The sequence below is a fragment of the Melospiza melodia genome, chromosome 24 (genome assembly GCF_035770615.1).
Source record: "Melospiza melodia melodia isolate bMelMel2 chromosome 24, bMelMel2.pri, whole genome shotgun sequence".
In the NCBI taxonomy this organism is placed as follows: domain Eukaryota; kingdom Metazoa; phylum Chordata; class Aves; order Passeriformes; family Passerellidae; genus Melospiza; species Melospiza melodia.
This window is the reverse complement of record NC_086217.1, coordinates 9640854-9654490: the sequence shown is the minus strand read 5'-3', so window position 1 is coordinate 9654490 and position 13637 is coordinate 9640854. Positions and strand designations below refer to the sequence as shown.

The following is a 13637-nucleotide window of genomic DNA, read 5'->3' as shown; positions in this document are numbered from 1 at the left end:
CATACACACACTGAAAGGGTAAAGAGAAAAGCACATTCTAAATTTGAACAAGGGATAAAAGCAGTTCCTGGGGAAATTATTCATAAAAACAGTTCACTCAGATTATCATTTACACAGATTTAAATTTGCAGTAATTAATCTCTCCAGAAACAAATGAATCTGATCACAGTATTATGCCACAGAACTCCACGTTCACAACAGAAGCCTTTAGACAAAATTTGACACAGATCTGCACTAATAAAAACCTGCATAAAACCACCAAAAGCTGCTGAAGAACTCCAAGAGACTAACACACATTTTTAGGTTTATTTCCAAAGCACTGGTGTCCCTATATAGTTATGTAATTACTGTGCTACAAATCTAATAAGCATTTTTGATAAATAGGAGTAAATAATTCTCTTTCTGAGATTTACAATGAGTGTGAACACGTTACCAACAGCAGCCACATCACTGCAACCTGTCTGGAACAGCACCCCTCATTTACCTGGAAATATCAATTATTTAACAATTTCTGTGGCATCTGCAGAGAGAAATTCCAGGACCACCTGACAGAAGCTGGTTATGCCCAGGCAAACAGGAGATGAGAAGAACAGAGCCAGAGCAAAGATGAACTGAACCTGGCCCATCAGCAGCATCCCAGCTGAAGGTGCAGCCCCTGGGTCACCCCAGAGAAAAGCCAGGGAGGTGACAGCCATTCCCAATGCACCCCATGCCCACAGCAACAACCTGGCCTCAGATCTATTGATTTTCTCCTCTAGCACTCACTGATCTGATGTTGGCCCATTCTTACTCAACCACACTTAAATCTCATGGTAATTAGTGCTACCAACCAGAAAGTTCAACAAACACAAAGCAATACTAGAATATATTTTTACAATTATCTTGTTTGACAACTTATATAAAAACCTTAAGAAGTCCTTGACAGTTAAAAAGGAAGGACAGAAGGAAGGAAAAGTGATCACTTCTCTTTCAAAGCCATATAAACTCCTCTCAGGAACCTTCTCCTACAGAGGAGAATTCCCCACACAGAGGAATCATTTATCCTTCTAGATTTAACTACTTCTTGTACCTGCACTCCTTTATCTGCCCACAAAGCCCCTTTCCCACCACAGGGATCACTCTGCTGTACCAGTAATGTTTACTACTTGCAGATCATCTCCTTCAAAAGGCTTTGTAAATTAGCATTTTCTTTTTTGTACTCTTATTTCAGCATTACAGCATTCATATCATTATGTAGCATGTAAAATCAACACTAGCTTTGCTGTAAATAAACAACGTTTGCTTGTATCCCTGCAGAGTGCAGCCATTAACTTTCCATCTCTGGCAGATATAGAGACATTAAATATTCATCTTGACTGCCACATTTTACAGCAAGATGTACAACCATAAGTCTGAAGACAAGGGCAGCAACAAATCTGACAGCGCTAAGCACGGAGCTCACAGAGGTGTTTGGAGCTGCTAAGAAAACTTTTTTTTTAATGAAAATTCAAGAATTCTTTTTCCACTCTGTGCAATTTGTGCCACCCAGCCCCATTCTGCACACAGGGCTGGCACTTCTCAGCAGGGACAGCAGAGCTCCTCCTGCCCATGGGCACCTGGAGCTGCTCCCCAGCTCTGTCCTGCCCGTCCCTCCCCAGCACTGATTTGTCCCCAAGCACAACCTGCAGGTGTGTGGCAAGGACTGCCACTCAAATGGCAATGCTCCCAAACTCCTGGTTCGATCCAGGAAAGGAAAATATCCTTGCCCAGGCAGCCCCAAGGCCACACAACCTAACAAGGGTAATTTAAATGCAGGAAAGCTGTGATGCTCATCTGGGTGACACTTTAACAGCCCCTTCTGGGAGTCCAAGCAAGGTGCCTGGCATTAAATACCTCCCCTTATCTACCTGCATTCATCACTTTCTTAACAGCTTGGGATTTGTTTTGCTTTTAATGCTGCTGGGATGGAATCAAATGGTTTTATTTGCTGTTGCAGAGTAGTGAATGAGGCCATCTGGGAAGGAGAGGCATGTAACCTGCTTTAATATAAATTCCACAATCAGAAATCAGTGGGAAAGGAAGTTACTCCACTGCCAGGTTCACAGAGCAGGACAGACAACAGAGGAACCACTCCAAAAATAAGAGTGGCAGCAGCCACGGTGCTTTAAAGTTCACTCCACCCCACCTTTATGAAGGGTTTACCTGATAAAAGCAGAATTGTGTATTTATTACAGTTAAGCCAGAACAGCAGGTAAACAAGGCACCACCACGTTTCTGAGACTAGTTAAAAGGAAAATAAAAAGGAAAGAAACTACCCAACTTATGCAAAATCCACAGAAATCAAAGCACTTTTATCAGTGTTTAAGAATCACACCGGGAATACCAGCTCTGCTGAAGAGAGCAGCAGAACCTCCAGCACCTTTAACAAAAACTCTGCACATCCAAATTACAACCTCCCCAGTTCTAAACTGAGGATTCCTTTCCAAAATTTCAGTTAATAATACTCATAAAAAATTCCTCATAATTTAAATTCATTTAAAGATAGGTAATGCCTAAAGAATCCGACCACCAGTTCAGTGATACACATATAAAATACTAAATGATTTTACAAACAACTTTAGGACCCAATTTCTAATGCAGAATAGATCTGCTGCCTTGGGCCAAGATTATTAAGACACTAAAGGAAAAATTAGCCAGCTCCTGAAGCCCCAGCTCATTTTGCATTCCAGTCAAGTTTCAAATACAATCAATTAGTAAGTTTAATTATTGTTTTAAGAAAACAAACACAAAACCAAGAGCTCAGAATGACATAAATCTTCCCAGACCAATTATCCATGTTAAATTAAGACATTAAGATTCTTGCATATGCTTCCCCAAAACAAAACAAACAGGATGAGATAAACCTTGGGTGAAAATGCATTCATTCCAGGCAATTCCAGTGACCTTAATCTGAGGTTATTTCTGTTTGGTAATCAGATCAGTCAAGGAGGCAAAACAAACAGAAGGCAAAGAGTTGTGACAGCACAAGCACCTCCAGGCAGACCTACCTGCATTTCACAATCTGCCCGAAGATTCAGCTCCTCACAGCATTCCCTGGAGACCCTCAAGAAGATATAATCCTTTGTTTTCTCCTCAATAGCTGCTTCATAAACCTTCTCTTTGGTTCCTTGGGTCTGTGCTGACTTTTCTTTAGTGACAGGCAATAAATAAACAGCATTGACTTTGGTCATCACCAGCCGTCCAGCCAAAGTGTCTTCAGAGAGGGTCTCAGTGAGCTTAAAGCGGCCAAAAAGTTGTCCATTCTGGGCATATTTTGCACCTCCAGAAACACCAGTGAGCATGAAGCTTGCTACAATCTGCAATTGCACTTTTATGTTGAACCTAAGTGAGAAAGCATCGAGTCAGTGCACAAAAACGCTCTCAGATTCTGAAATTTCAGGCGTTCAGAGTGAGGATTCACCTCATTAATTAATTTTTAAGTATGGACAAGTACAGTCAAACTGGCCCTTTGTAAGTATGCAGCTATCAAATATCCACACTTTTTCTCTTGTAGTTTATAAAGAACATATTTAAAAGAATCAGCATCTATCAAGTTTAAAAAAAAGAACCCTCACAAGAGAGAAACAAATACTAGATACCAATAAAAGCTTAGAGTGAATGAATCACATGTTCCAAAGCAGTAAAATTTCTATTTAAACAGTCTGTAATCTTATGGTAGGTATGCAGGGGGAGACAAGCAGGCAAAGGACAGAGCAAGATTACTCTTTATCCTCTTTATGTGCCTCTTCCAGGCTGCACAGCAAAGAGGGCAATCTCCATCCTAAAAAGTAAATGGTATTATACCTATAATTCAGAGGGATTGATCAAAATGCCTTCAAACAAATCAGACTGTAGGCATTAAAATGATATCATTTTATTTGAAATGAGGGAATGGCAACACAGGCTCAGCCCTATAAACCATCTATCCCCAGAATTCCTATCAGCAGCAGCTTCCTCCTGTAATCAGAGATGTAACAAATTCATCCCTTGCAGTTATCATTTTCCAGAAGTCACATGCACAACACATTAAAGTGACTTATTAGCACACTTTATTGACCTCTCACCAATAAAAAGTAATCTCTTCCTAGTGTGTTGGGGTTTTTAAAACAGATTGCTTCAACCTGGTTTTAAAAAGAACAAAGGTGAAAAAAGTCTGATACCAGAGTAACAATATTCTGTTCTTTTCTCACCAGCAACTTTTTCCTAAATTTGCAACAAATTACAGAAAAAAAGTAAAACCCATTCAAATTAATTAAAACCTCTTGGAAAAATACATTATTTTCTTATAATACTTTTCATACTTATACTAGTTTGATTTGATCTGTCCTTCCTATAATTTCTATGTTAACCTAACAAACTGGCAATTGCTCATTTAAGCCCTGCAGTATCAATAACCATAAGCCTCTAACAATAAAATCCAACATTTTAGCTTGGTAATTAAACATCTACCAAACCAATCAGATGTACTTTTTCAGATCTGCCAAGCCACAAATCTTGCACAAAAACTGCAAGTTTGCCCCCATGTGGCAACAGCTCTTTCTTTACAGAACATGGGCATTGTCAGATCTGAATTTTCCAGTCCTCCACTCTCCAAAAACAAGGGAAATTTTCTTACCTAAGAGGGATCTGTTTGGTGATCACTGACCACAGAGGTTACTGCACAAGCTACAGTGAAAAATTCACCCAATCCTTCCCATTTCCACAAATTCCAATAAAAACCCCAGAACAAAAAGACAAATTCTCTTCTATTGAAGTGCTGCACTATTCCAAAGCAGCTATCAGCAAGTCAGCCACATCTGAAACACAACTCCCAGCTCCTTGTTAAAACACTATAGAAAACATTTAACTGAGTAACAAGGGCTGGGAATTCTTACTGAGATACAATCATTTGCTATTGTGAATTTATTTTGTTGAAATTTCCCTAAAGTTGATCCCTTTGCTGCTGAATATGTATCAGCTGAAATTCAGATTCACAAAAACGTGCTGCAAAACATTTTTATTGCATTTCTGAGACAAGGCACAGGTTAGTGTTTTCATAAAAGACTGAACTGCATCTGCTGTGCTTAAGGGAATCTCAAGTTTAGATTATCAAGCAATTTCCATTGAGCAAGCTGACACCTTCTGGCAAACTACAAAACTACAAAATCCTCTTAGGATTTGATTTTTAAAAATCAGAAAATCATCTTTCATCCATTTCTCGCCCTTGTTCTGCAGGGTTAGACAAAATAAGCTTTTCAGTCAGGTTTATAAAAAAAAAAATCAAAAACTTTATTTCCTCCTAAGCACTGCAAATGCCAGCCTACCTGCAGTGTTCATGAAACACCTACAAGAAAACCTTTTGTTCATATTTAAAACCACTGAATAATTATGAAGAATGACTTCATAAATCATTAATCATCGGTACCAGTGCAAACAATAAATTCCCCAAAGGCAAACAAACCCATCCTGGCCACAGCCCCAGGCGCCACTCTGCAAAAGCACATTCAGCACATTTGCTGTGACACCTGCAGGGCTCAGGGGGTGCAGTGGGACACCTGCCTGGGGAGGGATCACTGCAACACACAGCAATGACCAAAAAGCCAATTTATTTTCCATCACAGCCAGTACTTGACGTGTTCACAGCCTTGAGGAGAAATCTGCTCTGTAATTCTGGGAGCAGGGAAGGAGCTGTCTGTCACCTCACACCCTTCAATGTTCATACAAGAAAACGTTCTAGTCACTCTAGGAACTATATATTGCTTTTCTTTCAATATGCAAGAGAGAAAGGAAGAGTTTTAAAACCATGAACAGATATTTAGACTCTCCAAAACCCAACTACTAGAGTTTTCAAGACTGGAACATTGCTTTGGTTTTCCTCAAAAATGGTGTGCTTGCACTTGGAAATTCAACAGCAGTGATTCCCTTACTATTCTATTTTGTGATACTCAGGTGGAATAACTTGCATAAATGTCTCCTAAAATATTAAAATAAACACAATTTTAAAGTAAAGTTCTCTGAGACTGTCCAGAACTCCCTTATAACCGAATTCAAGATACGTTTGAGCCACTGCAACTTTCACCCAACACTGTCCAGATCCACCCAGGTGATTCTAGAAAGTGAGAAACCATCAACATTCCTCAAAGCCAAGGATCCACTCCACTCTGACACTGGTGTTACTCCAGTGCTGTCAGAAGACCAGGCTGCCAATCCTCCTCCTTTTACAATGTACATTCACAAACCCCTGCAAGTGCCACAGCTCATCAACACTGTCACTGTGGCACCACTTCAGAGGTGTTACAACCCACTTGCATCTGGATTTCTGAGCCATTTCCAGGCTTTCAACCCTGACACCTCACTAGAGAATACCAAGTGTGTGATCTTAGCCACAGAGGAGTGGAAATGTCTGCTGGCTTCAGCCTCCTTGCAATAAAGTGGGTCAGCTACAAGATCAAAAGAATGTTTGTCATCAACACTATCAAAACAGAAGATCTCAAGAACATATTAACTTACTTTTAACTTAATCAAGCAATAAATTACTGCTGCACCAAATAGTCAAAAGGGAAAGCATTGCATGCAGGATACATTTATTTTTCTTTCATTTCTCCAGGTTTGCTGCTCTTTGGTTTCCTATGAGGCATGAGAGTGTAACTCCCAAGGTGAAAATTCTATCAGTAAAAATACTGCTCATGTTTTAATGGTATTTCATACTATTTACTTTAAATCCACTTTTATTTCAAAAGGCCTAAGAGCCAACCTGTTTATAAATGTGTATGATGGAGAATATTTCTGTAAGCTGGAAACAGTGTTCAAGCATGATTGCTCCATGTGTTAGACTCCAGCTCAAGAGCAGAGTGCAGCAGTGATAAAAGATAGGAAACAGCTCAAATACTGCCCTTCAGCTGAGATTTAAAAAAGAAATTGAACCATTTTTCTGCCTTAAAAGCAATGGAAATACAGCTATTCACAGTATTTTCTTCCTGTGTTCTAGGGGGTGGGTTCAACTGAACCTCTGTAGCTCCAGGAATGGTTCTTCATCTTAAAAACAACTTCCTGATTTGGAACTTCAAGTAATTGATAAAACTAAATTTGCTACCCAGTTAGGCTACAATGATGTTGTATCTTTTAGACTTTCCACTCTGAGTAGTGACAAAACTCTAAAACTCTTTAGCACTCCATGAATACAGGAAAGATTTTTGATCATAAATATTAAACTACAGAAAAAAGTCCACATGAAGGTCTGTAAGTGTGAATTTAACATCTTTTACCTAAATCCATATTTTCAAGCATCTACACCAGTTGGGTAATTTGTACCTAACACCTAAAGACACAACAAACCAAACAATGTATATTACATGCCTTTTATTAGGAACTTTTATTCAGAAACTGGGTATCAACCTATTTAGGAGATAAATAAAGTCAGCTGGCACATCATCACAAGATCAGTCTGATCCACCCACAATTCAACTCTTTTTACAAAGATTTTATATATTCCCTTGCTATAACCTACTTTCCCACAGAACAAAAATATAACTATTATTAATCTATTTTTGTACAGACAGACAAAATTAATTAACAAAACCACATCCAACAGCTGTTTAGTGTCTGCAACTGTAAGCACAGACTGATACAAACTCTTTGTTTTCAATTAATTAGAAGGAATTTACATTTAAGTGCTGGTAACCTTTTCCAAATATTACTACTCCCAGACTCATTCAGGTTCAGTTAAAAGAAACAGGAAACCTCAGTATCTTAATGAAAAAAGCTGTCACCCTGATTTTAATAGGAATATTTTCATAAAGGAATCACTTACTTGCTAACTTCCTTATACTGTGCAATCTCCTCAATGTACAGCAGGTCATGGAGCCGGGACTGGTAGTTGCTCTTGGTCAATGATTTGTCCAGGACAGATTGTGTGAACAGCTGGTCAGCAGACAGAGGGATTTGGTATCTGGTGAGAAGGCTCTTCTCCAGTTCAGTAGTTTCATTAGGCTCAAACTCCACAATGGTCTTGGAGGTGGAATCCCAGCGCTTGGCTGTGGTCAGGAGCTGTTGCCGCGCGTGCATCAGGTACTCAAGGTCTGCATGGACACAGCAGGGAAGGGGACCTTTGTTTTTACAAAAAACTGCCTTGGTTTTATTTCCAAAAATAAACCAATCAAACAAAACCCACCAGTAAAACCAATCCCCTCAGAGATACCTAAAACAGGCAGAGTCTGCTCTGCCCACAATACCTTTAGGAAGTTCTCTGCTGGTATTTACTATTCTACTTTTCAGGTGTGCACACAGAACAAGCAGGCTCTCCAAGAGTATCACAAAATAAAACATTCTATAGATAGCAATTAGAATTAATAAATACAAAAAAGCACTTTTACTTGGACAGCTTTGAAGGACTTGGCACTGCAATACACTTCAAAACCCAACTGCAACATCCCCTCATTTCAAAAGCATTAAATAGTGTGGAACCCCACAATGTATATTACAAAATTTAGAAGGTCATAAAAACAATGATAAAGTTGATAAATAAAAAAAAAACAATGATAAAGTTGATAAATCAGCTGGTAAGGAATCATTGCATTTGCAACATCATGAAAGGCTTTAAAAAAGTTCTACAGCCCCCTAATCTCTGTGTGGTGCAGTTACATAAAGTAGCTAAAGATACTTTACTAAGAAAATTTGGGAAATGTAACCTAACATGATATAAAATTAGAAAATTCAAAGGAAATTAATTTTTCATCTTTTTTCTTTCAAAGGAAACTGATTTTTCAGCTACTATTAATTTCAGGGACCACATAACTTAGATAAGAAACAGAAGACCAAGCACTTGTCTACAGCTCCCTAGAATATATCCATTAAAACCACAAAACCACTATGACAACAGTGAATCAGTTAACAGAATTGCAGTTAAATTGCAGGGCTGAAAATATTTGGCATTTATAGTCAAGCTATGCTCTCTTAATGTATAATCTCTGAGTAAGATTTAACATAGGTATCCAGGATATCACACCAACGCTGAAAATGTGCAAAAAAGACATTTTCAAATTCAAATTAAATGCTTAACATCATCTTGACTGTCTTTAGTCTAAATAAGAAAAAAACCCAACATTTTAGCAAAAGAAATCTCGTTCAGCTTGACTTTGACTACAGGAACGTGGCTTATCTTACTGATCTCATGTGTTCACTAAGAAGACACATTTAAATATATCCCTCAAGCCTGAACCATAGCAGTAGCTACAGTTGTACAGCAAAGAAAAAGTCCAAGTTTGTGTGGTTTGTATGTCTGAAATAACATCACCATAAGTGAAGCTTTCCCTGCTACAAATCACACCTCAGATCCCCAAAGCTCAGTGATTATGCTGGGACTGACTCCTTGCTTGCTGGAACAGCCACTTAATTCCCAGCACTGGAGAGGCTTTCCCTGGCAGCCTGACACAAACAGCTCCTGGCACACACTGCACACACAGGGACACCTTCTCAAAGAGCAGTTAGTACATAATCAGTGCACAGAAAACTTCCTACAGCTCCCTTCTTCTGCTGTAAATAAAGATTTCTACATGCAGAATGGACGCTCTTCTATTAAAATATTTTAATGTTGACCTTTCATTGCTGCCTAAACATCTCAACAGGGCCCTGAATTACAAGCAAACACAGAGACCTCAGGTATCTTTTGTTAGAAAAGCATTTCCACAAGATCTCAATTCATATATTCATATATATAATATTTCTTTTACCTTTTATATATTCATATATATAAAAAGTAAAAGAAATTATTGAATTGGACACAGATTCAATGTAGTGATCCCTTTCCCTTGCCTGTTACACACCTTTTACACACACAGCAAAAAGCCCAAGGTTCTGTAGTTACAATTATCTGTAAAGCTCTTAAGACTCTTTCCATTTGAAATAAATATTAGTGGTTGTGGAAAACGCCAATCAGTTGTTATTAAAATTTTAAAAGTTTAATAGTAATAAAATGGTTATGAAAATAGTAATACAATTAGAGTAATAATAATTTGGACAATTTGAATTAGGACAATATGAGACAATAAAGACAAAAGATTTATGGACGTCCAGGTACCTTTTTCTGGGCAGCACGAGCCCAAAAAAGGACACACATTACCAAATATTAACCCTGAAAAACAACAGCCTGTTGCATATTCATATACTTCATACATGATCCATAAATTCCATTCAAACACAGGATTCTGTCTGGTCTGTGTCAACTTCTTCCTCTTAATCCTAACAGCACCTCCAAGGTGGGAAGAAGTTCGTTTCTTCTGATAAGAGGGCAATAAATTCTTTTTCTCTGAAAGATTCAGGTGTCCTGTGGCTGCTATCTGGTGCAAGTGCCTCATTCCTTTCTTAAAAAAAATATTCCACTTACATAGTTCTTATTTTAACTACAAAAGTTAACTTTTAAGTAGACTACATTTGCTATATTATTAAAATGTTAATACAGCACTACTAATCAATATATCAAAATCCATATAGTGAATATCTGCCTAGAGCCATATAATATGCACTTTTCACAGTGGGGACCTGCCTGAAGACTTCAGTGTCCCTGCGCACACAGAGAGAAAACAAGTGAAGGAAACAGCAGCACCTGATGCCAGGGGTTGCTACCTCCACCTCACCCATCATGACACAGATCCAGTGTAGTGATGCAGATCCCTTTCCCTTGCCTGTTACACACCTCTTGCACACACAGCAAACAGCCCAGGATTCTGTAGTTACAATAATCTGTAAAGCTCCTAACACTCTTTCCATATGAAGTAAGTATTAGTGGTACCCTGCCTGAAGGCTTCAGTGTCCCTGTGCACACAGACAGAAAACAAGTGAAGGAAACAGCAGCACCTGATGCTGGGGGCTGCTACCTCCACCTCACCCATCACCTCCATGTGGAATTCAGCTGGCTGCTCTGGGATCCTGTGCTTAGGACCTGGTTTAAGGCTCCACACCACAGATTGGTTTGACCGGAATTCTGATTCTGCAAGTAACTCATGGCTTGGTTCCCTTCTCTTGCCCAGGTTTAAGAGGCAAGGACTGTTCTGCAGTGGTTTAGGAGATCTGTGATCACCCACGTGCTCCATGGAGATCATGGAAGGGCTCCCACTCCTGGCAGTGCCATACCCTGAGCTCCCAGAGATGTTACACCGTGCTCTGCCCCCCTGCTCCTGCCTACAGGCACTGGAGGCATCTCAAAAGATCATGATCTTTGGTATTTGCTATTTACAGCTTTGTTCCATGAATGCTGCAAATGTTAATCTGTTACATGGAAATCAAGGCCAGGAATAGAAAACTGCTGCTCAGCTTCATATTTTTTCCTTCCTTTTCCCTTTTCTTCTTCTTTCTGCTTAAATCCCAGTGCTACAATTCTGTTTCATTGGTGTTTTTATCTCTCAAATTTTCATTAAAAATTAAAATCCTGTATCCCACCCAATGGCTTACTGCTGAGTGATATAGTGACCTATATTTAGCTCTCTTACACCATAAATCAAAGTGCTTCCTTCTTTTTTTGCACCTCTTCAAACATCTTTCCATTTTCTGACATTTTTCTCATACTGGAGTTATTTCAGGTTTGAACTGAGAGACACAGATCAGATTAAGAAACAGATTAAACATAGTAATTTGTAGCTCATTTCTTTATCTGAAAACACAAATACAGTTACATTTTCTTAACATTTTCTAAATTCATGTCAGCAGCAAATTATTGAGTTAAAAGCCTATACTCAGCGTCTTGCCTTTGACAAATCTAGGCAGGTATTACAAGAGAAGAAAAAAATACAAACCAACTTCTCAGATAGTCTGTTTTAATGACTGTTTTATTACCCTGTGTATTCTTATACAGAAACACTTAATTTCTCTAATGACCTTTTCTGACATATTTAATGTCTTCATCAATATAAGAATGTTTATAAAAACATAAACATGTGTTTATAAAGGCAGAACTTCCAGTGCTGCACTCAGACACACACCAAACTAGAAATCCCTAGCATTTTAATCATACTTAGGAGCTCTATCCTGACACAAAGTAAGTCATATTCCAATTATCTGCCTGATTTGCACCCTCTGAAGCTTTTGCCCACTATTTCTATTCACATCTATGAAGAACACAACATACAGCACAAAACATTCATGAGCAGCTGACAGAGATGCTGTTCTGCCCAAAACTGAAAAGGAAAGAGATGGCATGAAAGATCTCCACTATACAAAACAAAAAATAAAGTTTTAGTACATTACCTTCAGTGGAAGCAGCATCAATCATCACTCGTTGCATGAGGACTGGTTCTAATCCAAAGTCAAACACCACAGTTTGGCGGAAAGTCCCAAAGATTTCTGTGTTAAAGGCTATACTGACTTTGTATATATAGTGATCTATTCCATTCTGGACCATCTTCCCTCCTATCCATTCCTGACAGTTCTCTGGAACTTCTTGTGATACCTGGGTAGTGCTGTCTCCAGCAGATATTGCAACGATACTGAAGTGGGGTCGATGGGCATCATAGAGCAATGCCACTCGGTACAGCATCCTGGCAGGCTGCAAAGGAAATGCAAAGGCTGAAATACTGAAATCATTCCAGGAATATCTTCATTTGCAATCAGATCAAAAGGGTTAATAAGAACTATCAGTTTTTCAGGGCAGATACAGGTCCTGCCTGATTTCTAGATATCTGGGCAGTTGATACATCATCACCAGAGCTGCTGGAGAAAAAGAGAGAGAAGGGATGGTGCTAGGAGGTTTCTCTATTTTAAGGAAGATGCAATTGAAATCTTAATTGCAAAAGTTTATGGGTAGCATTCTAGTTATTACTAACTTTCAAAAAATAAGTAGTCCTACCTTACATGTGAGAGCAAATGTCCATGTCTGGTGAGACTTTTTGGTGGTGACAGTGACTGAGAGCTCGGGATTATGTTCTACTCTTACTCCTTCTACACATTCACTAAGCTAGATTTAAAAAAAAAGGAAGATAACATTAAACTTCTACAGGCAGTATCAAAACACAAACATTCAGGAAAAGGTAGCACTTTGTTTAACAGAAAGAGGAAAGAATGGTTTCCCAGATTGTGCAGGATTGATGCAAGTCCCACTCAGGAGTTAATGTAAATATGTGCTAATGCAAAGAGACAAGCTAAATCTACCAGACCACACTGTGAAAGTGAAGAATAGAACAATTTAGGGACAAGATTTGATTTTCAATAAACAACTGAATTGTAAATGTCTAAAGTAGAACAGAATTTCATTTGGAAAAAAGGATATGTGATACAGTGAGGCCCAGAAGATCTCTGATCTCACTGACATCAAGACTATTGAGACAACAGGAAAAAATAATCAGGCTTTCTACTCATCAATGTATTTTGCTAAAGTCCATTTTTCTCAGATTTTAATCAACAATAGATGGACCAAAAACTCCTTAGGGTCAGTGCTAAGTAGAGCTCGTTGAATGCTACAAAAAATGTTCTTTCTAATTCCAAAGGGCTGCTAAATTTGATCATATCCATATCCCACACTCCTTGGTACTCAAACACTTCTGAATATTTGGGGGATTGGCTGCTCTTCATACCAGGGCCTGCAGCTGCAGGCAGAGAAAGGAGCCACACACAAGTAAGAGTATTCCCCACGAAGAGTAAGAGTTGAGTAAGAG

The 13637-nt window shown here is 38.8% G+C and overlaps 1 protein-coding gene across 6 annotated transcripts in view; it reads right to left on the bottom strand.

The window, feature by feature from the left end:
• The window catches only part of HELZ (helicase with zinc finger), an 88021-nt gene that overhangs the window by 44277 nt on the left and 30107 nt on the right, over positions 1–13637 (bottom strand). For all 6 annotated transcript variants that reach the window (XM_063176064.1, XM_063176066.1, XM_063176065.1 and 3 more), the window contains 4 exons: positions 12833–12940; positions 12235–12532; positions 7808–8075; positions 3027–3360 (listed from right to left, as the gene is read on the bottom strand). In XM_063176064.1, the coding sequence (XP_063032134.1) occupies positions 3027–3360; positions 7808–8075; positions 12235–12532; positions 12833–12940 (1008 nt within the window). The remainder of the gene's footprint in view (positions 1–3026; positions 3361–7807; positions 8076–12234; positions 12533–12832; positions 12941–13637) is intronic.